General features: G+C 46.6%; 1 protein-coding gene across 1 annotated transcript; it reads left to right on the top strand.

The window, feature by feature from the left end:
* The first annotated feature begins 7806 nt into the window (after positions 1 to 7806).
* LOC311105585 (pre-rRNA-processing protein TSR1 homolog) lies at positions 7807 to 26522 on the top strand. Its single transcript, XM_084147776.1, has 15 exons — positions 7807 to 7963; positions 8935 to 9038; positions 9343 to 9571; positions 9976 to 10110; positions 10554 to 11008; positions 12727 to 12874; positions 13069 to 13250; positions 15133 to 15341; positions 16250 to 16409; positions 16494 to 16604; positions 23390 to 23522; positions 23749 to 23865; positions 24678 to 24818; positions 25053 to 25127; positions 25241 to 26522. Exons 1-15 carry the CDS (start codon positions 7846 to 7848, stop codon positions 25417 to 25419), a joined length of 2496 nt encoding a protein of 831 aa, XP_084003902.1. The 5' UTR covers positions 7807 to 7845; the 3' UTR covers positions 25420 to 26522.
* The last annotated feature ends 352 nt before the right edge of the window (positions 26523 to 26874 follow it).

Here is a 26874-nt window from a genome sequence, read left to right as displayed (position 1 = left end):
CTTTATCTTCTGATAAAGTTTTCCCTATTTTGCCAAATTGCAGCATTTAAGCTTTATGTCACGTCTCTTGTGAGACGTGAAGAGGGGGAATGTAAAACTTTATCTTCTGATAAAGTTTTCCCTATTTTGCCAATTGCACTATTAAGCTTGTGTCACGTCTTAAGTTTTCCTTCTTTACTGTTACTTGGTCACGTCTCTGGGGAGACGTGAAGAGAGGGATTTGTCGTAGTAAATATATAATGTTATAGCTTGGTCTGACTAAAATCTTGTGCATAACCCATCTTGTGTTGGGCCTTTGGATTTAATACAATGCACAAATACTTCTATCTTGTCGGCCTTATCAGCAGGTGGCTATGGACAACACCCACGCCATAGGTCTCTCAGTTCTCCCAACTCACGAGTTATTGCTCTGAGGACATACACACACACACCCCCCCACACACACACACATACACACACACACACACACACACACATCATCATTGTTAAACATACACACATACACACACACACACATACACACACATACACACACACACACATGCACACACACACACACACACACACACATACACACACGCACACACACACACACACACATCATCATTGTTAAGCACACACACACAAAAACCCCCTTCTCTTAGGCTGAACATCTGAAGACAGAGAACCCGACTCAGAGCCAATGCAATGGAAGTGACCTCGACCAACTCATCAGGACCAATCAGAAGATCAGAACTACTAGAATCAACCTACTTTATTTTATTGTATAAAATGTCAGCACACAATGTTTAGGGGCGCTCTCTCAGATATCTCCCTACGAGGTTGACGAACGGGTCCGTGCACGCTATTTACAGATATCTTTACCTCTGAATAAACTGCCTTATATTATACAATCATCCACCTTGTCCGAAAGTCTCTACTTGGTCTTCGTTCTCCAGTAAACTTGTGATCATCAACACAACGCTGCGCCTTGGTCTCCCTCATTAGACGATCGTGACAGAAGAAACCACCTTAACCAGACCAAGCAGCGTGTTCAGGAGCCATCGCTGGCAGATCTCCGTGGCAACCTCGACTGGATCAAGCAGCGGGACGAGGAGAGAGGATGGACGTGGGAGGAGATGATTGCGAGTCTGGCAAGAGGGAGGAGAGACCCCCAGGAAATTTTTAGGGGGGGGCTCACGACGTCGGGCCAGCAGGTGTACGGGTTAGAGCGGTGCAAAGCGTTGCCAGAGAAGGCCGCCAGGTTAGGGGGGCCACTGGGCACAGAGGAGAGGGAAAGTGTGGAGGCACGGCGAGAGGTACTGGGGTGTGTTACCAGTCCGGTCCGGCCCGTTCCTGATCCCTGCGTGGGGCCAGTGGTGTGTGTCCCCAGTACGGTCCGGCCTGTTCCTGCCATTCCCACCAAGTCAGTGGTGCGCGTCGTCAGCCCAGCCCGGCCTGTTCCTGCCATTCCCACCAAGTCAGTGGTGCGCGTCGTCAGCCCGGCCCGGCCTGTTCCTGCCATTCCCACCAAGTCAGTGGTGCGCGTCGTCAGCCCGGCCCGGCCTGTTCCTGCCATTCCCACCAAGTCAGTGGTGCGTGTCGACAGCCCAGCCCGGCCTGTTCCTGCTCCACGCACAAAGCCCAGTGGTGTGCGTCGTCAGTCCGGCACGGCCCGTTCCTGCTCTCCGCACCAAGTCTGTGGTGCGCGTCGCCAGCCCAGTCCGGCCCATCCAAGCTTCCCGCACCAAGCCAGTGGTGTGCGTCGTCAGCCCGGTCCGGCTCATTCCTGCTCCCCGCACCAAGTCAGGGGTGCGCTTCGTCAGCCCGGTCCGGCCCGTTCCTCCTCCACGCATCAAGCCAGGGGTGTGCGTCGTCAGTCCAGCACAACCCGTGCCTGGGTCATGTCCGGAGCCGGATCCGCCGCCGAGGCGGAGTGCCCACCCGGTCCCTCCCCTGTTGTGGTTGTTTGGCGCGGCCGGAGTCCGCGCCTTTGGGGGGGGGGGTACTGTCACGCCCTGGCTCTGGGGACTATGTTATGTTGAGCCAGGGTGTGTAAGTCTATGTTTAATTTTCTATGTTGGGCTGAGTGACTCCCAATCAGAGGCAACGAGTGTCAGCTGGGTGTCTCTGATTGGGAGCCATATTTAACTGTTTGTCTTGCACTTTGTGTTTTGTGGTTTCTTGTTCCTTTTGGTTTGGTATCGAAGGACTTCACGTTTCGTTCTTTGTTTTGATCGTGTGATCTAGTAATAAATATAAATATGTTCACCCGCAACGCTGCGCCTTGGTCTCCCTCATTAGACGATCGTGACACTGTGACAGGGGGTATATATGACTCCTGGGAGGTACAGCGTCTACCCGGAGGTTTATCGTGCAATCCCCCGCCCGATGAGGTGGTAATTTAGTCGCCTACGTTTTATAGAACGCTTGCGCCAGATCGAGGTATTCAGGGGGAATGCGCACGGTGGAGGAACTGTCTGGACTTTCCACCATGGTTGCACCAACAGCAACACCTAGACACCTACACTGACACTCTCGCGACCACCCCGTGAGAACCCTCTGCGGCCATGAGAAGGTGGGGTTGTGGAGTGCTAGCCAAGGGATACCTAATACCACAGGGAAAGCAGGAGACTCAATAATGGAAAAAGTAACCTGCTCACAATGAGTCTCCTGGGTAATCATGGTGACTGGTGCAGTAACTTCCTTAACCAACCTGGACCCTAATGGTCGACTATCAAGTGCTCTGATGGGGCATGGAATGGATAGGGGAATCAATGGAATGCCTATACGGTGTGCGAATGCCCTGTCCATAAAGTTCCCAGCTGCGCCTGAATCGATTAGCGCCTTACACTGGGGAACATCCATGTGCTCAGGAAAGGAGACAAGTATTTTACAGTGCGCAGCAGAGGGCTCTGAACGAGTGTGGGTGTTCGATACCTGGGGTGATGCGAGAGTGCCCTGCCTGCCGCCTCCAAACCCAGAAGAGCGTTGATGACTACGTGTGGTGAAATGTCCCTTCGCGCTATCAGTGTGGCACTGGCGCTGTCGTCCTCCGCTCTCTCAGCCGGCGGCTCCACCCAGCTCCATCGGCTCGAGGTTCGAGTCTTCCAGGGTGGAAACGGGCAGACCCCTACGAGGACGTCCTCTGGCTGCCAGCAGGTTGTCCAACCGAATGACCATGCCCACCAGTTTATTGAAGAACAACATGGTGTCCCGGCAGGCTAGCTCCCGTCGGACGTCCTCCCGCAGATGGCACCGGAAATGGACGATCAGGGCCCGCTCGTTCCACCCGGACCCCGCTGCCAGCATCGGGAACTCCAACGCGAAGTCCTGCGTGGTCCTCGTGTTCTGCCTCAGGTGGACCAGTCGCTCACCTGCCTCTCGACCCTCGGGCGAGTGGTCGAATACCGCCCGAAAGATGCAAGCAAACTCCCTGTAGTCCTCCAACGCGGCTCCTCCTTCGTTCCACACCGCGTTGGCCCACTCCATGGCTTTCCCACAGAGGCAGGAAACGAGGACGGACACCTTCTCCCGCTCCGATGGTGCCGGCCTGATGCTGGCAAAGTAAGGCTCCAATTGGAGGAGGAATCCCTGGCACTGCGCCGCTGTCCCCTCAAACGCCCGTGGTCGGGAAATCTGGATCCCTCCTGGTGCTAGGGTGTAGGTGGCTGAATCCGGTTGGCCAGCTGGTCTCGTCAGATCAGGTCTGCTCCTCTCCAGGCGTTGGACGACCTGAAGAACCCGATCCATCGCTTCCCCCAAGCTGGCCAGCATCGTGGAGTTCTCCTGGACCCATGCCATGACTCCAGGCATGCGCTCTTCTCCCGCTGACTCCATAGCAAGGTGGGTGATTCTGTGATGCGTGTGATAGGAGTCAGGCGCAGGAGAGTAATACGCATCCAAAAAGTTTATTCCGTCGATAAACAGTTGCGCAAGCATGCGACAACAAAACTCAGGCACAGGGGAAATATCTACCCTGGCAACAACAAGGTAAGGGTAGCTCAACCGAGCTACACACAGCTCACAACAAACAATCACCCACACAGACAAGGAAGCAGAGGGAACACTTATACAATGACTAATTGGGGATAAGGACCAGGTGTGTGTGATTAATTAGACAAGACTAGTGGAGTGATGATAAATGGAACGGCAGCAGCTAGTAAGCCGGTGACGACGAACGCCGAAACCTGCCCGAACAAGGAGGGGAGGCAGCCTCGGCGGAAGTCGTGACAGCACTGCTACTGCGGGTTATAATTCTGATGCCAAAGAAAAAAAGGTGATCATGAAGAATAAAGTGCTGTATATCCAGATTAACAAAGAGGATTTTGAAAGATAATCCTATTAAATGTACCCTTTTACAAGAGTATATAATTTAGAATAGAGGCTGGATGATAGGGCGCTAGATGTAGCATATCCAAAGCAGTTCAAGTGTTTGCTAAGAAGAAAAAAAACTGTGAAAAAAACTTGAAACTTGAACTCAGCAGTACTATCTTGCCAAGAACTTCCTTCAAATAATATCTCTGCCTCTAGGCATTTCCTGAGATAGGTCTGAGTGGGCTGCCCCTGCCCTATAAGGAGAGTTCCCTCCTTTCTCCAACTCTACTCTGAGGATGGGACAACTCATGAGATATTTCAAATCAAATCAAACTTTATTTGTCACATGCGCCGAATACGACAACCTTACCGTGAAATGCTTACTTACAAGCCCATAACCAACAATGCAGTTAAAGAAAGAGTTAATGAAATATTTACCATATAAACTAAAGTAAAAAATATTAAAAAGTAACACAATAAAATAACAATAACGAGGCTATATACAGGGGGTACCGGTACTGGGTCAATGTGCGGGGTTACAGGTTGGTCGAGGTAATTTGTACATGTAGGTAGGGGTAAAGTGACTATGCATAGATAATAGACAGCGGGTAACAGCAGTGTAAAAACAAATGGAAGGGGGAGGTCAATGTAAATAGTCTGGGTGGCCATTTGATTAATTGTTCAGCAGTCTGATGGCTCGGGGGTAGAAGCTGTTAAGGAGCCTTTTGGTCCTAGACTTGGCACTTCGGTACCACTTGCCGTGCGGTAGCAGAGAGAACAGTCTGACTTGGGTGACTGGAGTCTTTGACAATTTTTTGGCCTTTCCTCTGACACCGCCTAGTATATAGGTCCTAGATGGCAGGAAGCTTGGCCCCAGTGATGTACTGGGCCGTAAGTACTAACATCTGTAGCACCTTACGGTCAGATGCCGAGCAGTTGCCATACCAGGTGGTGATGCAACCGGTCAGGATGCTCTCAATGTGTGCAGCTGTAGAACTTTTTGAGGATCTGGGGACCCCATGCCAAATCTTTCAGTCTCCTGAGGGGGAAAGGCATTGTCGTGCCCTCTTCACGACTGTCTTGATGTGTTTGGACCATGATAGTTTGTTGGTGATGTGGACACCAAGGAACTTGAAACTCTCGACCCGCTCCACTACAGCCCCGTCAATGTTAATGGGGGACTGTTCGGCCCGCCTTTTCCTGTAGTCCACGATCAGCTCCTTTGTCTTGCTCACATTGAGGGAGAGGTTGTTGTCCTGGCACCACACTGCCAGGTCTCTGACCTCCTCCCTATAGGCTGTCTCATCGTTGTCGGTGATCAGGCCTACCACTATTGTGTTGTCAGCAGACTTAATGATGGTGTTGGAGTCGTGTTTGGCCAAGCAGTGGTGGGTGAACAGGGAGTACAGGAGGGGTCTAAGCACGCACCACTGAGGGGCCCCAGTGTTGAGGATCAGCGTGGCAGACGTGTTGTTGCCTACCCTTACTACCTGGGGGCGGCCCGTCAGAAAGTCCAGGATCCAGTTGCAGAGGGAGGTGTTTAGTCCAAGGGTCCTTAGCTTAGTGATGAGCTTTGTGGGCACTATGGTGTTGATCGCTGAGCTATAGTCAATGAACAGCATTCTCACATAGGTGTTCCTTTTGTCCAGGTGGGAAAGGGCAGTGTGGTGTGTGATTGAGATTGCGTCATCTGTGGATCTGTTGGGGCGATATGCGAATTGGAGTGGGTCTAGGGTATCCGGGATGATGCTGTTGATGTGAGCCATGACCAGCCTTTCAAAGCACTTCATGGCTACCGACGTGAGTGCTATGGGGCGGTAACCATTTAGGCAGGTTACCTTCGCTTCCTTGGGCACAGGGACTATGGTGGTCTGCTTGAAACATGTAGGTATTACAGACTCAGTCAGGGAGAGGTTGAAAATGTCAGTGAAGACACTTGCCAGTTGGTCCGCACATGTTTTGAGTACACGTCCTGGTAATCCATCTGGCCCTGTGGCTTTGTGAATGTTGACCTGTTTAAAGGTCTTGCTCACATAGGCTACCGAGAGCGTTATCACACAGTCGTCCAGAACAACTGGTGCTCTAATGCATGAATCAGTGTTGCTTGCCTCGAAGTGAGCATAAAAGGCATTTAGCTCGTCTGGTAGGCTTGCGTCACTGGGCAGCTCGCGGCTGGGTTTCCCTTTGTAGTCCATAATAGTTTTCAAGCCCTGCCACATCCGACGAGCGTCAGAGCCGGTGTAGTAGGATTCAATCTTAATAATAATATGCCATTTAGCAGACGCTTTTATCCAAAGCGACTTACAGTCATGCGTGCATATTTTTTTTTGTGTGTGGGTGGTCCCGGGGATCGAACCCACTACCCTGCCGTTACAAGCGCCGTGCTCTACGCTTAGCCTGTTTGATGGTTCGTCTGAGGGCGTAGCGGGATTTCTTATAAGCGTCCAAATTAGTGTCCCGCTCCTTGAAAGCGGCAGCTCTAGCCTTTAGCTCGATGCGGATGTTGCCTGTAATCTATGGCTTCTGGTTGGGATATGTACGTACGGTCACTGTGGGGACGTCGTCAATCGATGCACTAGTTGATGAAGCCGATGACTGAGGTGGTATACTCCTCAATGCCATTGGATGAATCCCGGAACATATTCCAGTCTGTGCTAGCAAAACAGTCCTGTAGCATCCGCGTCATCTGACCACTTCCGTATTGAGCGAGTCACTGGTAGTTCCTGCTTTAGTTTTTGCTTGTAAGCAGGAATCAGGAGGATATCATTATGGTCAGATTTGCCAAATGGAGGTTGAGGGAGAGCTTTGTATGCGTCTCTGTGTGTGGAGTAAAGGTGGTCTAGAGTTTTTTTCCCTCTGGTTGCACATGTGACATGCTGGTAGAAATTAGGTAAAACGGATTTAAGTTTGCCTGCATTAAAGTCCCTGGCCACTAGGAGCGCCGCTTCTGGATGAGCATTTTCTTGTTTTCTCATGGCCTCATACAGCTGATTGAGTGCGGTCTTAGTGCCAGCATCGGTTTGTGGTGGTAAATAGACGGCTACGAATAATATAGATGAGAACTCTCTTGGTAGATAGTGTGGTCTACAGCTTATCATAAGGTACTCTACCTCAGGCGAGCAATACCTCGAGACTTCTTTAATATTAGACATTAATATTTTGCACAGAATTCCATAGGTAACCTGATAATGATGTTGTGACATAGCTAGAGAATGTGAAATGTTTCATCATTGTAACATCCACACTGATATCTATCCAAAATGTACATCTTAGCACTATTGATAAAACAATCCTACAGTGTTAGAACAATGGTATTGTCCCTTGGAGGTTATTGGTAAAATGACCAGACTATTTATAAAGAGATAGATAGCGCAGGACCTGAATCCACATTTACTTCAGTAATGACAGCAGTGATTTTTGCGAAAAACAGTAGATGGCACAAGCACCCCTATTTGACCAAAGCACATTGACATTGCGCAAGAAGAAGTCCAAATGCGGAAGTAGACTACGTCATCAAAGTTGGCATGCCGTCGTACGCGCGTGGCGAAAATGGTGTCTGGTGCTGAACAACAACAGGGCCACAGAGCAGGGGTTTATAAACAGAAAAATAAAGGACATAAACATGGCAAACATCGGACGAAAGGAGAAATCGAACGGGAGAACAAGGGTACGTTTTTGAATGAGGAATGTGGCCCTTTCTGTCGCTGGTTGTAGCAATGGACATGCTGCTGCTGTCGAACACGTGCTTCAAGTTATGTTTCGGAAGTAGCTTTAGCTGTGTATGTGGGAACTCCATACTTTCGATGTCATATCGTGAAATGAGCGTTTAATCTCACTGTCATGTAACAGTTTAGCGTTCAAGCCTTGACACATGGTAGCTGATGAAATCAAACGACGATCGTCATTAGCTTGCGATAAGAAAGCATTACACATCACAATTCTGTAGCTAGACACATGGATGTGTCAAGGCTAGTAACTTAACAGTTCGTGGTAGTGTCTGTCAGTAATCACATCAACAGGACCATTCTCAAAACGCTCCCGTTACATTAGCGGACTAAACTCCACTCCATGGTGAAGGACATTTCTGATAACTCCACCAATGGAGTGGAACAGAAACCAGGCTTTATGGAATCTAGCTCCGACTAAATCGATTCGTCCAAGGTCAATACTTAAAAAAATGAACATTACGAAACGCCTAGCTTGTACCCATGTTTGTCTTCTGTAGATACGTGCCTTTCTTTATTTGCAGAAATCCATATATTTTCAATAAACATTAATCAAATACAACCACTGACAGTTTCCTTGTTGAGATTCAATTGGCATTTGCGCTGTGTTGCCATCTTAGAGCAACAGCAATGAGCAAACAGTGGTTGTATTTGATTAACGTTTATTGAAAATGTATAGATTTCATAATTAACGTTTTTTGAAGTATTGAGGTTGGGCGAATCGATGTAGTCAGAGCTAGATTCCACAAAGCCTGGTCTCTGCTCCACTCTGTTGGTGGAGTCATCAGAAACTTCCTTAACCATGGAGTGGAGTTTAGTCCGCTACCCTTACATCAACTGTAATTGTCTGTTAGTGCACATGTTGGTAGCCGATCTCTGTCATGTACCTTTTGAATGATGTCATCCCCAACAGGTAGAGTGTCGGTGACTGCTCTTACCAAGAAACAGAGGAAAGAGGCGAGAAAGATGGACAAAAGACACAAAGCCAACCAGCTGCGGCAAAATAAGAAGGACCTGGTAAGATGCTCTTGCATTTGACACAATGTCACTTTGGAACCACAGTGGTATGAATCGGACAAGTTAAAGGTAGACTCAGCGTTATGAAATTCCAACAAGGAGCACCGCAGATATTGAGATGAACGTGATGCAAGACTTTGCATTCACACAGAGTATCTGCTACAACGTGGTAGCTACAGGACCAAAACAGAGGAGAAGTTTAACATCGATGCGTTCTTAATTGTTGTGGAAATCGTCCCGATATTGCTATTACTTCATGCATTGCTGAGTCTACCTTTTAATGCTACGTGTTTGTCCTGTCCAGGTCCTGGCAGAGAAACGTCGTCTGGGCAGCAGGGATGGCCCACCCCACCTGGTGGCTGTGGTTGCCCTCCATGCAGGTGTGGATGCTGAGGCTGTGACCAGGCTGCTGCGGTGTGAGGAGGCTGGCGGGCTGGTGCGTGAGGAGAACAGTGTGTGCGGGGTCAGTGACAGCTTTGGCCTGGTCATGCCCCGCTTCAAACAGAGGTTCACCTTCCTCCGCCCAGACACAGGTAACTCACCGACTTGGCTACTACAATGTGATTGTGTTGTCAACACTAAAGTTATATAGATAATGACCTGATACTGATTTATAGTTTATGTAAGTATAATCCATGTCTGGCTGTACCGAACATTTATAAGGGGCATTCTGAGTAATTCATTTACATTTTAATAATTTAGCAGACGCTCTTATCCAGTGCGACTTACAGGAGCAATTAGGGTTAAGTGCCTTGCTCAAGGGCACATCGACATATTTTCCACCTAGTCGGCTCGGGGATTCGAACCAGTGACCTTTCGGTTACTGGCCTAATGCTCTTAACCGCTAGGCTACCTGCCATCATTCGATGCTAACACTAGTTCTGATCCGGTAACATTACCTCTGACTCTATGTCCTCCCTCTCCCTTCTCTCTCTAGCTGACATGCACTCTCTACTGGACGTGGTGAAGGTAGCAGACAGTCTGGTGTTTGTGCTGGACTCTACAGAAGGCTGGGACAGCTATGGAGACCACTGCCTCTCCTGTCTCTTTTCACAGGGGCTGCCCGCCCATGGTGAGCTTCCATACAAGCTATCCCAAATAGATGCTCACAGTACACTGGATTTTGTTCAACTTTTCCTCTCCCCTTGCTGATTAGCTAAATGTTTAGCAGATTACATACTGTAGATATTATACTGATTATTTTACTCAAAATCAACTACCCAACCCCTTTTCTCTGCATACACTGTCATCTCTATTCTATATAACCTCCACTTCTCTCTCCTGTCATCTCTATCCTATATAACCTCCACTTCTCTCTCCTGTCATCTCTATCCTATATAACCTCCACTTCTCTCTCCTGTCATCTCTATCCTATATAACCTCCACTTCTCTCTCCTGTCAGCTCTATCCTATATAACCTCCACTTCTCTCTCCTGTCATCTCTATCCTATATAACCTCCACTTCTCTCTCCTGTCATCTCTATCCTATATAACCTCCACTTCTCTCTCCCCCAGCTCTGGTGTGTCAGGGTGTTTCAGACCTGGCAGTGAAGAAGCGTGTGGACTCACGGCGGGCGCTGGCCAAGATATCCGAAATCCGCTTCCCTGGGGCGCGCCTCTTCCCCCTGGACTCAGACCAGGACGCCATACTGATGCTCAGACACCTGGGAGCACAGAGGCAGAGGAGGCTGGGCTTCCGCTCCCGTCGACCTCACCTCCTGGCCCAGCAGGTCTCCTACACCCCCAACAGCTCTGAGGAGGGGAGCGGGGGAGCCCCCATGGGCCTGGGGACCCTGCGTGTGTCTGGGTATGTCCGAGGCTGCCCTCTGCAGGTGGACAGGCTGGTGCACATCTCTGGATTTGGAGACTTCCAGCTCAGTCAGATCGATGCGCCCATAGACCCTCTTCCCCTCAACTCTATGACCCCTCGCCCTGCCAAGCCAGGGAAGGAAGGAGACGTAGACATGCAGGTGGGTCTCTCAAAATCAAACCAAATGTATTTATAAAGCCCTTTTACATCAGCAGATATCGCAAAGTGCTTATACAGAAACCCAGCCTAAAACCCCAAAGAGCAAGCGATGCAGATGGAGAAGCACAGTGGTTAGGAAAAACTCCCTAGGAAGAAACCTAGAGAGGAGCCAGTCTCTGAGGGGTGGCCAGTCCTCTTCTGGCTGAGATTTAGAAGAGTACATGGCCATTAAGGCCAGATCGTTCTTCAAGATGTTCAAATGTTCATAGATGACCAGCAGAGTCAAATAATAATCACAATGGTTGTAGAGGTTGCAACAGGTCAGTACATTAGGAGTAAATGTCAGTTGGCTTTTCATAGCCGAGCATTCAGAGGTTGAGGCTGCAGGTGCGGTAGAGAGAGGAAAACAGCAGGTCCGGGACAAGGTAGCACGTCCGGTGAACAGGTCAGGGTTCCATAGGCAGAACAGTTAACTGGAGCAGCAGCACCACCTGGGTTACAGGGACAGCCAGGAGTCATCAGGCCAGGTAGGCCTGAGGCATTGTCCTAGGGCTCAGGTTGTCCGGGAGGGGAGGGAGAGAGAATTAGAGGGTGCATACTTAAATTCACACGGGACACCAGATAAGACAGGAGAATTTCACCAGATAGGACAGACTGACCCTAGCCCCCCCGGCACATAGACTACTGTAGCATAGATAATGGAGGCTGAGACGGTGATTCGAGGGACACTGTGGGCCTGTCTGCCGATACCCCCGGACAGGGCCAACCAGGCAGGATATAACCCCACCCACTTTGCCAAAGCACAGCCCCCACACCACTGGAGGGATATCAACAGACCACCAATTTACTGAGTATAGCCCACGAAGATCTCCTCCACTGCACGTGCCCGAGGGGGCGCAAAACCGGACAGGAAGATCACGTCAGTGACTCAACCCCCGGTCAGAGGCAGAGAATCCTAGTGGAGAGAGGGGAGCCGGCCAGGTAGAGACGGCAAGGGTGGTTTGTCACTCCATTGCCTTGCCCTTCACCTTAGTACCCCTGGGTCAGACTACACTCAATCATAGGACCTACTGAAGAGATGTCTTCAGTAAGACTTAAGGGTCGAGACGGAGTCGGAGTCTCTCTCAAGGATCAGCAGACCATTCCGTAAAAATGTTGCTCTATAGGAGAAAGCCCTGCCTCCAGCTGTTTGCTTAGAAATTCGAGGGACAATGAGGACTGCGTCTTGTGACCGTAGCGTACGTGTAGGTATGTACGGCAGGACCAAGTCGGAGAGATGGGTAGGAGTAAGTCCAGGTAATGCTTTGTAGGTTAGTAGTAAAACCTTGAAATCAGCCCTAGCCTTAACAGGAAGCCAGTGTAGAGAGGCTAGAACAGGAGTAATATGATCAATTTATTTAGGTTCTAGTCAAGATTCTAGCAGCCGTGTTTAGCACTAACTGAAGTTTATTTAGTGCTTTATCCGGGTAGCCGGAGAGTAGAGCATTGCAGTACTCTAATCTAGAATGGCATGGATTAGCTTTTCTGCATCATTTCTGGACAAAAGGTTACTGATTTTTGCAATGTTACGAAGATGGTCACAGCTTATCACGGGCTGATATCATTACATTGAAAATTGACAGTGATTTAATTAATCATTTACAAACACTAGTAAAGACATTTATCAGCGCTGCTTCTGCTCGTTGACAGTAGGTGCTAACTGCTCTCTATGCGTTTCAGGATGGTGGTGTTGATGAGGTGGCATCAGTGCGGGTGCTGATGAAGGCAGACCCAGCTCGCAGGGAGAGTCTGCAGGCCGAGGCAGAGGTAGACCCCATGGATGGAGAGCAGACCTGGCCCACTGATACTGAACTGCTGGAGGCTGAAGGTAAAGGGAGAGAGTGGGCAGAGTTGTAGAGGGTCGCTACATTGAATTACATGATAGATCTATGGTCGCAGTGCTCTTGTTGGCATGGGTACTTTGAACCGGTTCATGTCAACACATTGAGTTTACTATTCTCTCTGGGTTGACAATGTAATGAACGTATCTCTAATAAATGTTTCTCCTCGTCCTTCCCTCAGAGGCCAGAAAGAGCAAGCGTGTTATGAAGGTGCCTAAGGGGACATCAGACTACCAGGCCACGTGGATTGTGGATGAGGAGGATGAGAATTGCGAGGAGGATGAAGAGAGCACTGACGATGAGGATGATGAGGATTTGATGATGGACGAGTCCATAGATGGAGAGGACCTTGACTCTCAGGTGGTGAGTACACTCCACAGCCTGGGAAACTGAAAAGGCTGCACAGAAGAATGCTTATGTATGTATTTCCGGCACGTATAGCATTAGTTTCAAGTTTTAATGTCACGTGCACAAGTACAGTGAAATGCCTTTCTTGCAAGCACTAAACCCAACAATGCAGTAATCCATATCAATGAAATACTAAAAAATAACAAGGTAGAACAAAAACACGTGAGAAATAGAAATTAGAACACGAGAAAGTAAGAAGCTATATACAGGGTCAGTTTCAATACCATATTTACAATGTGCAGGAATACTGGGGTGATAGAGGATGATATGTATAGGGGTAAGATGACTAGGCATCAGGATGTAAGACAGAGTAGCAGCAGCGTAAATGAAGATTGTATGTGAGTGTGTGTCGAGTCAGTATGAATGTGTGCATGTTATCTGTTAGTTTGTTGTGGTGTCAGTGTGCGTGAATGTGTAGAGTCCTATGAGTGTTCATAGAGACGGTGGAAAAAGAAATACAAGGGTTAACTCAGTCCGCGTAGCCATTTAATACAGAAGAAAGAGCGACAACCGTTGTGCTGACCACATCCTGTCCCAGGGCATTGGGTGCACTGCTAAGGTGTTTGTTTACCCTCTGCCTGTTGCCATGGCAATAGTGAAACCACTAAAGATAAGCAGAAGAGGTAGTGCAAGGAGAAGAGGGTGATCCGTTGGTAGTCTGAGTTGATTGTTGAGATGTCTGAACTGATGTGGGGTGATGCGGAAGACGTCAGGGGGAAGCAGCTCGGACAGGACAATGATTGGTGGAGAAAAAAAGTGGCGGACGCCGAACAGTTCAGTGTGTGGTTGGGGGTGGAAGAGTGTATACGTGACCCGTGGTTAGTGCGCAGTGCGGCACAGCACCACTGTTTGTTTTCTCAGTGTCTGCCTCTGGGCTGTAGTGCCAGGCTGCTCACCTTGGCAACAATAGTGTTTGGAGCAGGGGTCCCGAGAGAAGCCTCCTGACTTCCTGCTCCGTGGACACAACTTCCTGTCTGGACCAGGGGAGGGGCCGGCCATTTATTTATAACAGCCCTGCTTGAAAGAAGGGGGGAAAATCTTCAATGGTCGAAAAGGTTCAGCTCCAGTTATTAGCATGTGTTTGATGTCGGGGTTAGACAGGATTTAACATCTAGGAGATGTTAACAATGGATGAAATGGTGCTGATCATTATTATTATTGCAGCTGGGATTGTTCTAAAGGTTGTGAATCTACCCCATGCAGTGTGGATTCCCCCCTCATGTATCTCTCGCTTACTGTAGTGCCACTTCCGTGAGAACCACTTGTACACTTCTTCTAACTTCATTACTGGAAATTAGGTTTATAACTAGTATAAAGGCCTTGTCTTTAACCTAATTTAAGACCAGTTGTTCACATTACATATATGATGTAGTAGTATACAGCTCTGCAGTAGAAACTTGTGATGGGGGGAAAAATCGATAGTTACATGTCGGGATATAATTTGACGATATATCGTATTGTTTTGACAATATCACAATATTATTTTTGCGCTAGTTGGCTGTACCTGCACCAAAACTCAAGTATTTTCCCCTTCATAGCTTGTTCTCCATCTTCTTTTTAAAGGAGACCAGTTTTTCACCACTTTTATTTCTATGACTGTTCAACTCATTTTCTCATGGCTCTCTCTTGTCCCTCTGCAGTAGACATATGGTGAGAAATATGTTTGGAACATCGAATTGCAATAAAATCACAGTATTGATCCGCAAGACGTATAGAATCGTGAGAATCACGATACATATCGAATCGGCACCGAAGTATCGTGATAATATCGTATTGTGAGGTGCCTGGCAATTCCCAGCCCTAGTAGAAACTTCCTGTCTTTTCCTGTTTGGTTTAGGATGCTGCTTCAGGTGGTGGCTCTGATGAGGAGGATGAGGAGGAAGAGCTGAATTCCACATCAGACAAGGGTGGAGCAGACCAGCGTTATGATGAGCACATGGATGAGGCGGAGGAAGGGGAGGGCTTAAAACGCTACAGGGAGGCTCGGGCCAATGAGATGTTCCCAGATGAAGTGGACACACCTCTAGACCAATCGGCTAAGAACAGGTAAGGGCATGACTATCATATTGTCTACTACCAAACACAGTGGCCCCTTACTTTTCCTTCAGTGCAGTATAGGACCCTCTGCTCTCAGTGTAGGCTACAACACAGAGGGGGCTGTCTAAGCAAAACCATTCAACCGATCCATGAAAACGACATGCAACATCGGCAGTTGACCCATGGCTCACACACAGGTAACTGCCAAAATAAAGGAAATGGCAACATAAAGTGTCTTAATAGGGCATTGGGTCGCCAAAACAGCTTCAGTGCACCTTGGCATAGATTCTACAAGTGTCTGGAACTCTATTGGAGTGATGCGACACCATTCTTACACGATAAATTCAGTCTTTTGGTGTTTTGTTGATCGTGGTGGAAAACGCTGTCTCGGGTGCCGCTCCAGAATCTCCGATAAGTGTTAAATTGGGTGACTGGTGACTAAGACACACATACCCTTTAAACCCCCTATGCTCCTTTGAGACCCCTCTTTCAAGGTCACTGAGATCTCTTCTTCCAGCCATGGTAGCCAAAATAATGGGCAACTGGACCTATTTATACATGACCCTAAGCATGTTACCTTTATTTAGGCAGTTACCTGTACATTTGAGTTGATATTTACATTTGGGAAAATGGTCACGCAGAATGTGATAACCTTGAAGAACAGATCATTTCCAGCCAGTGACTTGATCCTGACCTCTAATCAAAGGGCCAGTGCACTCCAAGATTTAACATTTATTTGAGCAACACTCAGGGGAAAGTCTGAGGGGGGAGGAATGCACCAAACAAGTCGAACAGATGGTCATATGTAATAGACAATGCCTTCGAGCCGTTAACGCCCAAACTTTACTTTCCAGGAAGACTGGCCCAGCGTAATTACTAAGCTATATGTTGACGTTGCTAATTTCCTGTGTGCTCAGGTTCCAGCGTTATAGGGGCCTGAAGAGTTTCCGCTCCTCCCCCTGGGACCCCATGGAGAACCTGCCTGCAGACTACTCCCGCATCTTCCAGTTCCAGAGCTTTGAGCGCACACGCCGCCGCGTACTAGCGGAGGCTGCGCAGGAGGAAGAGGGGGCCATGGTAAGAGGCTGCCGTGTGTGTGACATGTTTCAACCCTGTTCCCTCTCTGTGCCCCCAATCTATTAAGTCTGCTCTGCTCTCTAGGTGGGCTGGTATGTGACCCTCCATGTAGTGGATGTACCCCCCACGGTGATGGAGAGTGTCCAGGCAGGCAGGCCTCTGGTGCTGATCTCCTTACTGCCACATGAACAGAAGGTATACTGTATTGGGATACTCCTGAATTATTGTGTCCTAAGTCTAAAAGTTAATAATTGTAACCCATTTCTGCTGTAAAATATGTTGGTAAAGGTGTAGACAAACTACAGAAAAATATAAATTATGAATATATATACACACTACCGTTCAAAAGTTTGGGGTCACTTAGAGATTTCCTTGTTTTCGAAAGAAACAATTTTATTTCACCTTTACTTAACCAGGTAAGACAGTTGAGAACAAGTTCTCATTGCGACTAGTTGAGTATCTGGAGCATCAGCCATTGTGGGTTCGATTACAGGCTCAAAATGGCCAGAAACAAATCACTTTCTTCTGAAACTCGTCAGTCTATTCTTGTTCTGAGAAATGAAGGCTATTCGATGCGAGAAATTGCCAAGAAACTGAAGATCTCGTACAATGCTGTGTACTACTCCCTCCACAGAACAGCGCAAACAGGCTCTAACCAGAATAGAAAGAGGAGTGGGAGGCCCCGGTGCACAACTGAGCAAGAGGACTAATACATTAGTGTCTAGTTTGAGAAACAGACGCCTCACAGGTCCTCAACTGGCAGCTTCATTAAATAGTACCCGCAAAACACCAGTCTCAACGTCAACAGTGAAGAGGCGACTCCGGGATGCTGACCTTCTAGGCAGAGTTGCAAAGAAAAAGCCATATCTCAGACTGCCCATCTTAATCTTTTCTTTTTATTGGCCAGTCTGAGATATGGATTTTTCTTTGCCACCCTGCCTAGAAGGTCAGCATCCCGGAGTCGCCTCTTCACTGTTGACATTGAGACTGGTGTTTTGCGGGTACTATTTAATGAAGCTGCCAGTTGAGGACCTATGAGGGGTCTGTTTCTCAAACTAGACACTCTAACAGCTTTGCACACTCTTGGCATTCTCTCAACCAGCTTCACCTGGAATGCTTTTCCAACAGTCTTGAAGGAGTTCCTATAGTGAGGGAAAAAAGTATTTGATCCCCTGCTGATTTTGTACGTTTGCCCACTGACAAAGACATGATCAGTCTATAATTTTAATGGTAGGTTTATTTGAAGAGTGAGAGACAGAATAACAACAAAAAAATCCAGAAAAACGCATGTCAAAATGTTTTACATTTATTTGAATTTTAATGAGGGAAATAAGTATTTGACCCCTCTGCAAAACATGACTTAGTACTTGGTGGCAAAACCCTTGTTGGCAATCACAGAGGTCAGACGTTTCTTGTAGTTGGCCACCAGGTTTGCACACATCTCAGGAGGGATTTTGTCCCACTCCTCTTTGCAGATCTTCTCCCAAGTCATTAAGGTTTCGAGGCTGACGTTTGGCAACTCGAACCTTCAGCTCCCTCCACAGATTTTCTATGGGATTAAGGTCTGGAGACTGGCTAGGCCATTCCAGGACCTTAATGTGCTTCTTCTTGAGCCACTCTTTTGTTGCCTTGGCCATGTGTTTTGGGTCATTGTCATGCTGGAATACCCATCCACGACCCATTTTCAATGCCCTGGCTGAGGGAAGGAGGTTCTCACCCAAGATTTGACGGTACATAGCCCTGTCCATCGTTCCTTTGATGTGGTAAAGTTGTCCTGGCCCCTTAGCAGAAAAACACCCCCAAAGCATAATGTTTCCACCTCCATGTTTGACGGTGGGGATGGTGTTCTTGGGGTCATAGGCAGCATTCCTCCTCCTCCAAACACAGCGAGTTGAGTTGATGCCAAAGAGATCGATTTTGGTCTCATCTGACCACAACACTTTCACCCAGTTCTCAGCTGAATCATTCAGATGTTCATTGGCAAACTTCAGACGGGTCTGTATATGTGCTTTCTTGAGCAGGGGGACCTTGCGGGCGCTGCAGGATTTCAGTCCTTCACGGCATAGTGTGTTACCAATTGTTTTCTTGGGGACTATGATCCCAGTTGCCTTGAAATCATTGACAAGATTCTCCCGTGTAGTTCTGGGCTGATTCCTCACCGTTCTCATGATCATTGCAACTCCACGAGGTGAGATCCTGCATGGAGCCCCAGGCCGAGGGAGATTGACAGTTATTTTGTGTTTCTTCCATTTGCGAATAATCGCACCAACTGTTGTCACCTTCTCACCAAGCTGCTTGGCGATGGTTTTGTAGCCCATTCCAGCCTTGTGTAGGTCTACAATCTTGTCCCTGACATACTTGGAGAGCTCTTTGGTCTTGGTCATGGTGGAGAGTTTGGAATCTGATTGATTGCTTCTGTGGACAGGTGTCTTTTATACAGGTAACAAGCTAAGATTATGAGTACTCCCTTTAAGAGTGTGCTCCTAATCTCAGCTCGTTACCTGTATAAAAGACACCTGGGAGCCAGAAATCTTTCTGATTGAGAGGGGGTCAAATACTTATTTCCCTAATTAAAATGCAAATCAATTTATAACATTTTTGACATGTGTTTTTCTGGATTTTTTTGTTGTCATTCTATCTCTCACTGTTCAAATAAACCTACCATTATAATTATAGACAGATAATTTCTTTGTCAGTGGGCAAACGTACAAAATCAGCAGGGGATCAAATACTTTTCCCCCTCACTGTACATATGCTGAGCACTTGTTGGCTGCTTTTCCTTCACTCTGCGGTCCGACTCATCCCAAACCATCTCAATTTATTTGAGGTCGGGGGATTTTGGAGGCCAGGTCATCTGATGCAGCACTGCATCACTCTCCTTCTTGGTAAAATAGCACTTACACAGCCTGAAGGTGTGTTGGGTCATTGTCCTGTTGAAAAACAAATGATAGTCCCACTAAGCCCAAATCAGATGGGATGGTGTATCGCTGCAGAATGCTGTGGTAGCCATGCTGGTTAAGTGTGCCTTGAATTCTAAATAAATCACAGACAGTGTCACCAGCAAAGCACCCCCACAACATAACACCTCCTCCTCCATGCTTTACGGTGTGAAATACACATGCGGAGATCATCCGTTCACCCACACCGCGTCTCACAAAGAAATGGCGGCTGGAACCAAAGATCTCCAATTTGGACTCCAGACCAAAGGACACATTTCCACCGGTCTAATGTCCATTGCTCGTGTTTCTTGGCCCCAGCACGTCTCTTCTTCTTATTGGTGTCCTTTAGTAGTGGTTTCTTTGCAGCAATTTGACGATGAAGGCCTGATTCACGCAGTCTCCTCTGAAGAGTTGATGTTGAGATGTCTTTTACTTGAACTATAAAGCATTTATTTGGTCTGCAATTTCTGAGGCTGGTAACTCTAATGAATTTATTCTCTACAGCAGAGGTAACTCTGGGTCTTCCATTCCTTTGGCGGTCCTCATGAGAGCCAGTTTCATCATAGCGCTTGATGGTTTTTGCGACTACACTTTTAGAAACGTTCCGTATTGACTGACCTTCATGTCTTAAAGTAATGATGGACTGTTGTTTCTCTTTGCTTATTTGAGCTGTTCTTGCCATAATATGGACTTGGTCTTCTACCAAATAGGGCTATCTTCTGTATTCCCCCTACCTTGTCACAACACAACTGATTAGCTCAAACGCATTAAGAAGGAAAGAAATTCCACAAATTACCTTTTAAGAAGGCACACCTGTTAATTGAAATGCATTCCAGGTGACTACCTAATGAAGCTGGTTGAGAGAATTCCAAGAGTGTGCAAAGCTGTCATCAAGGCAAAGTGTGGCTATTTGAAGAATCTCAAATATAAAATATATTTTGATTTGTTTAACACTTTTTTGGTTACTACATGATTCCATATGTGTTATTTCATAGTTTTGATGTCTTCACTATATATCTACAATGTAAAAATAAGAAAAACCCTTGAATGAGTAGGTGTGACTTTTGACTGGTAGTGTACATGAACAATGATTGTAAAGCTTAGAAAAACAATAAAACACTATGCACAATGACTACCTTTAACAATTTCCACAGAAAATTGAACCAAACACATTTACTTGAAGAACAGAATGACTGCACAAACAGCACAAACCGTCATTCTGTTACCAAATATAAAATATATTTTCATTTGTTTAACACTTTTTGGGTTACTACAGTGGCTTGCGAAAGTGTTCACCCCCCTTGGCATTTTTCCTATTTTGTTGCCTTACAACCTGGAATTAAAATTGATTTTTTGGGGGGTTTTATCATTTGATTTACACAACATACCTACTACTTTGAAGATGCAGAATATTTTTTATTGTGAAACAAACAAGAAATAAAACAAAAAAAACAACTTGAGTGTGCATAACTATTCACCCCCACCAAAGTAAGTCAATACTTTGTAGAGCCACCTTTTGCAGCAATTACAGCTGCAAGTCTCTTGGGGTATGTCTCTATAAGCTTGGCACAGCTAGCCACTGGGATTTTTGCCCATTCTTCAAGGCAATACTGCTCCAGATCCTTCAAGTTGGATGGGTTCTGCTGGTGTACAGCAATCTTTAAGTCATACCACAGATTCTCAGTTGGATTGAGGTCTGGGCTTTGACTAGGCCATTCCAAGACATTTAAATGTTTCCCTTTAAACCACTCGAGTGTTGCTTTAGCAGTATGCTTAGGGTCATTGTCCTGCTGGAAGGTGAACCTCTGACCCAGTCTCTCAAATCTCTGGAAGACTGAAACAGGTTTCCCTCAAGAATTTCCCTGTATTTAGCGCCATCCATCATTCCTTAAATTCTGACCACTTTATTCTGGCCACTCTTCCGTAAAGCCCAGCTCTGTGGAGTGTACGGCTTAAAGTGGTCCTATGGACAGATACTCCAATCTCCGCTGTGGAGCTTTGCAGCTCCTTCAGGGTTATCTTTTGTCTCTTTGTTGCCTCTCTGATTAATGCCCTCCTTGCCTGGTCCCTGAGTTTAGGTGGGCAGCCATATTCTTTCCATTTTTTAATAATGGATTTAATGGTGCTCCGTGGGATGTTCAAAGTTTCAGATATTTTTTTATAACCCAACCCTGATCTGTACTTCTCCTCAACTTTGTCCCTGACCTGTTTGGAGAGCTCCTTGGTCTTCATGGTACCGCTTGCTTGGTGGTGCCCCTTGCTTAGTGGTGTTGCAGATACTGGGGCCTTTCAGAACAGGTGTGTGTGTGTGTGTGTGTGTGTGTGTGTGTGTGTGTGTGTGTATATATATACTGAGATCATGTGACACTTAGATTGCACACAGGTGGACTTTATTTAACTAATTATTTGACTTCTGAAGGTAATTTGTTGCACCATATCTTATTTAGGGGCTTCATAGCAAAGGTGAATACTAATGCATGCACCACTTTTCCATTATTTATTTTGTAGAATTTTGAGACAAGTAATTTTTTTCATTTCACTTCACCAATTTGGACTATTTTGTGTATGTCCATTACATGAAATCCAAATAAAAATCCATTTATATTACAGGTGTAATGCAAAAAAATGGGAAGAACGCCAAGGGGGATGAATACTTTTCCAAAGGCACTATTCCATATGTGTTATTTCATAGTTTTGATGTCTTCGGTTATTCTACAATGTAGAAAATAGTAAAAAATAAAGAAAAACCCTGGAATGAGTAGGTGTTCTAAAACTTTTGACCGGTAGTGTATATACACACATATGACCAGGAGTATGTGGACACTTGCTCGTCGAACATCTCATTCCAAAATCATGGGCATTAATATGGAGTTGGTCCCCCCTTTGCTGCTATAACAGCCTCCACTCTTCTGGGAAGGCTTTCCACTAGATGTTGGAACATTGCTGCGGAGACTTGCTTCCATTCAGTCCAAGATCATTAGTGAGGTCGGACACTGATGTTGGGCGATTAGGCCTGGCTTGCAGTCGGCGTTGTAATTCATCCCAAAGGTGTTCGATGGAGTTGAGGCCAGGGCTCTGTGCTGGCCAGTCAAGTTCTTCCACACCGATCTCGACAAACAGTTTCTGTATGGACATCGCTTTGTGCACGGGGGCATTGTCTTGCTGAAAAAGGAAAGGGCCTTCTCCACAAAGTTGCAAGCACAGAATCGTCTAGAATGTCATTGTATGCTGTAGCGTTAAGATTTCCCTTCACTGGAACTAAGGGGCCTAGCCTGAACCATGAAAAACAGCCCCAGACCATTATTCCTCCTCCACCAAACTTTGCAGTTTGCACTATGCATTCGGGCAGGTAGCGTTCTTCTGGCATCCGCCAAACCAATATTTGTCCGTCGGACTGCCAGATGGTGAAGCGTGATTCATCACTCCAGATTCCAATGGTGGCAAGCTTTACACCACTCCAAACGAACAGTTCTTGTGCTGACGTTGCTTCCAGAGGCAGAGTGGGACTCGGTAGTGATTTTTGCAACCGAGGACAGATTATTTTTACGCGCTACAGCACTCAGCGGTCCTGTTCTGTGAGCTTGTGTGGCCTTCCACTTTGCGGCTGAGTCGTTGCTCCTAGACGTTTCCACTTAACAATAACAGCACTTTAAAAAACAAGCACTTGACTGGGGCAGTTCTGGCAGGGCAGAAATTTGACACTGACTTGTTGGAAAGGTGGCATCCTATGACGATGCCACGTTGAAATTCACTGAGCTCTTCAGTACGGGCCATTCTACTGCCAGTGTTTGTCTATGGGGATTGCATGGCTGTGTGCTCGATTTTATACACCTGTCGGCAATGGGTGTGGCTGAAATAGCCGAATCCACTAATTTGAAGGGGTGTCCACATACGTTTGGCTATGTAGTATGTTTGTTTATTTATATATATCTAAAAATTATAATTCTAACAACCCTAGCTAATGGTCTTAACTCTATAGTTCGTTAGAAACTATTCTTCCAGCTCCTTACCCTTTGATTGCTTTCCATCCTGTGTGATCAGATGTCAGTGATGCACATGCTGGTGAGGAGACACCCCAGCAACACAGACCCTATCAAATCTAAAGAGGAGCTGGTGTTCCACTGTGGATTCAGGAGGTTCAGGGCCTGCCCCATCTTCTCCCAGCACACATCAGGTAGGGAGACCTGGCTAAACAGCACCATTTATGTCTTGAACAAAATTGAATAAAAAGTATGGCAAATATGCTGACACTGTGTGGACTGGAGTATTGTGTTTTGGCCAGCTTTCAGCACTTTAGCATTAACAAAGCAAGTGATACAACCATTCATTTTATCTGTTTATGTCTACAGTCAGTGTTAGGCTCGGTGTTGTATCTAACCTGTGATTGTCTCTCTCTCCAGCCGACAAGCACAAGCTGGAGCGTTTCCTTCGTGCCGATGCTCCAACGGTGGTTTCTGTGTATGCCCCCATCACATTCCCCACCGCTGGGGTACTGCTCTTCAAACAGAGGGAGGATGGTAAGGGCCTGGATAGTGATGTTTGACTGACTTAGTATTTCTCTACCTGTTTGAGGATGGGGAAGGACAGAGGAACACACAGCCATTCTTTGCTTCTGTGTCCATATAAATGTCTGTGTATCTGTGTGGCTGAATTTGTGTGTTTACCTGTATTTGAACCTGTATCTCTTCTGTTCTCTACTTGTATTTGAACATGTATCTCTCCTGTTTACCTGTATTTGAACCTGTATCTCTCCTGTTCTCTACCTGTATTTGAACCTGTATCTCTCCTGTTCTCTACCTGTATCTCTCCTGTTCTCTACCTGGATCTCTCCTGTTCTCTACCTGTATTTGAGCCTGTATCTCTCCTGTTCTCTACCTGTATTTGAACCTGTATCTCTCCTGTTCTCTACTTGTATTTAAACATGTATCTCTCCTGTATCTCTCCCGTTTACCTGTATTTGAGCCTGTATCTCTCCTGTTCTCTACCTGTATTTGAACCTGTATCTCTCCTGTATTTGAACCTGTATCTCTCCTGTTCTCTACCTGTATCTCTCCTGTTCTCTACCTGTATTTGAGCCTGTATCTCTCCTGATCTCTACCTGTATTTGAGCCTGTATCTCTCCTGATCTCTACCTGTATTTGAGCCTGTTTCTCTCCTGATCTCTACCTGCATTTGAGTCTGTATCTCTCCTGTTCTCTACCTGTATTTGAGCCTGTATCTCTCCTGATCTCTACCAGTATTTGAGCATGTATCTCTCCTGTTCTCTACCTGTATCTCTCCTGTATCTCTCCCGTATTTAAGCCTGTATCTCTCCTGTTCTCTCCCCCAGGCATACAGGACCTGGTGGGAACAGGCAGTCTGCTGAGCTGTGACCCCCAGCGTGTGGTGCTGAAGAGGATTGTGTTGAGTGGACACCCCTTCAAGATCAACCGCCGGTCCGCTGTCTGCAGATACATGTTCTTCAACAGGGGTGAGGGGGCACTGAGCTGAGCACTACATGTTTCCCAGTAATACCCACATAACTTCTCAGTCTGTCCCAAATGGTACCCCATTCCCTTTATAGTGCACTACTTTTGACCAGGTCCATTTGGCCCACAACTTCTGTCGTACTACCAACGTGGAAAGGAAATGGCTCTGACTCACCTGTGGTTTTCATGATGCATTTTCATTTTAATTGACCTCTGTACTCTTTTCTCTCTGATAGACGACATCCTGTGGTTTAAGCCTGTTGAGCTGAGAACCAAGTGGGGCCGGAGAGGACACATCAAGGAGGCCCTAGGTACAGAGGAAACCTAATCCTTGTCAATACTGTTCAGTGACATGAAAGAATGTTGCCTTCATTGGGCAATTGTGAAAACCTTACCTAAACCTGTATGTGGGTATGTTTTTCAGGTACTCATGGACACATGAAGTGTGTATTTGACAGCCAGATGCGGTCTCAGGATACTGTCATGATGAACCTGTATAAGAGGGTCTACCCTCGCTGGACGTATGACCCCTATGTGCCTCTGCCCCTGCCCTGGGTCAAGGGAGAAGGGACTCAGGTGCCGGATGATTTTGACATGGAGTAGGTGGAGGTCTGTTGCAAGAGGTGTGTTATGAGTGTTGGAGACTGACTTGCATGGACTGTGGCGATTACATTTTCACTCCAAGCGATGGATTGTAATTTGTATTAAATAAAACCAATTAGACCAAATCACTTGTTTCTTTATTTCATTTGAAAACATCCTTGTGGTCCAGTTAGTTCATTTACTGGCCATTAGATGGCAACAGTATATAAGAGGAAACTGGCTTTTTATTTCAGTGACTGATAGCTGGGTGGAACTGAAATCACTGATTATCTAAGCGCCATGCACTGTCATGTCCCTGTACTCAAACACAAATAACTTGATCAAACATGAAGATAATGTTGAGGCATAATCAGAGCGAGCATGTTCAGATCAATAATACTGTTGTACAGATTCCATTCTCAACTTCAACATGTTTGGCACATGAATTGCACAGAAATTTAAAATCTTAACAACCATGATCACAACTTTGGATGAACTAGCTTGCCTTTCCTATTTAGGTTCATTGCTCACTGTTGTGGGAAGTCTTCTCCAGCTCTTTCAACTACCATTCCTTTAGGTCTTTGCATTTTATTCCCATAATTGTCTTTTTTTTAAATGCAGATAGTGTACATTTGACAAAACTACAAAGAAAAATATCCACAATTTGTCTCTTAAATGTATTTATTTGATTGGTAGACTGCTTATATCCTCCACACTAGCTACGGTGTCAGACCTCTACATAGTGCCCCCTTTCCACTCCCTGGTGGTCTCTCCCTGAGCTGAAGACCCCTTTTCACCACCAGCCAGACTCGAGCAGAGAACGTGAGACCCCATGTATTCTCTCTGGATCTCCAACGCTCAAAAGTTTTACATTCCATCCCATGCTTTGTGCTCCACGGAGAAACTGTGATTTATGAATTGTAATATTTATCATAAAACTGCGCTCTTGCATGCTCGCAGCTCCATTATTCATCCGGGGTCTCTGTTGGGACTGCACCAAAGAGGCATGCCAATATGTCTGGGAAACTAGAAGGTGAAGACTTGGGGTTGGAGGAGTGGAACATGATCCAAGAATTGGAGGGGATCAAAAGTTCGTGAATATGATTACAGTGTGGAAAAAGTTGAAAAATAAAGATAAAACAATCGCACAAGAGTAATGCCTCTATTGCCTTGGGGGGCATGCCGGGAGCCCTGGATAGTTTTGCTGAAACACTCCATTTATCTGCTTCATTTGTTTACTCGTATGGATGAAGGCAAGGGCACTGAACAGTGATGTGTTGAACACATCTTGTTTAAAGCTGAAGGCAGGGGTGTGGTGTGCCTGTTATAGCTTGCTGTTCATGATCGGGGGGGGGACCCAATATCCCCATGCGCCATGGATAATGTTTTTACAGTATGTAAAAGAATGGGACTGTCTATAGACGGCGTACACAATTTCCCTCTGACACTATCAATTTGACACCGATAAAAATGAAG

The sequence above is a fragment of the Coregonus lavaretus genome (genome assembly GCF_964263955.1).
Source record: "Coregonus lavaretus genome assembly, chromosome: 30".
NCBI classification, from domain to species: Eukaryota; Metazoa; Chordata; class Actinopteri; order Salmoniformes; family Salmonidae; genus Coregonus; species Coregonus lavaretus.
Note: the sequence above shows the minus strand (reverse complement) of the source record. Positions and strands in the feature narration are given on the sequence as shown.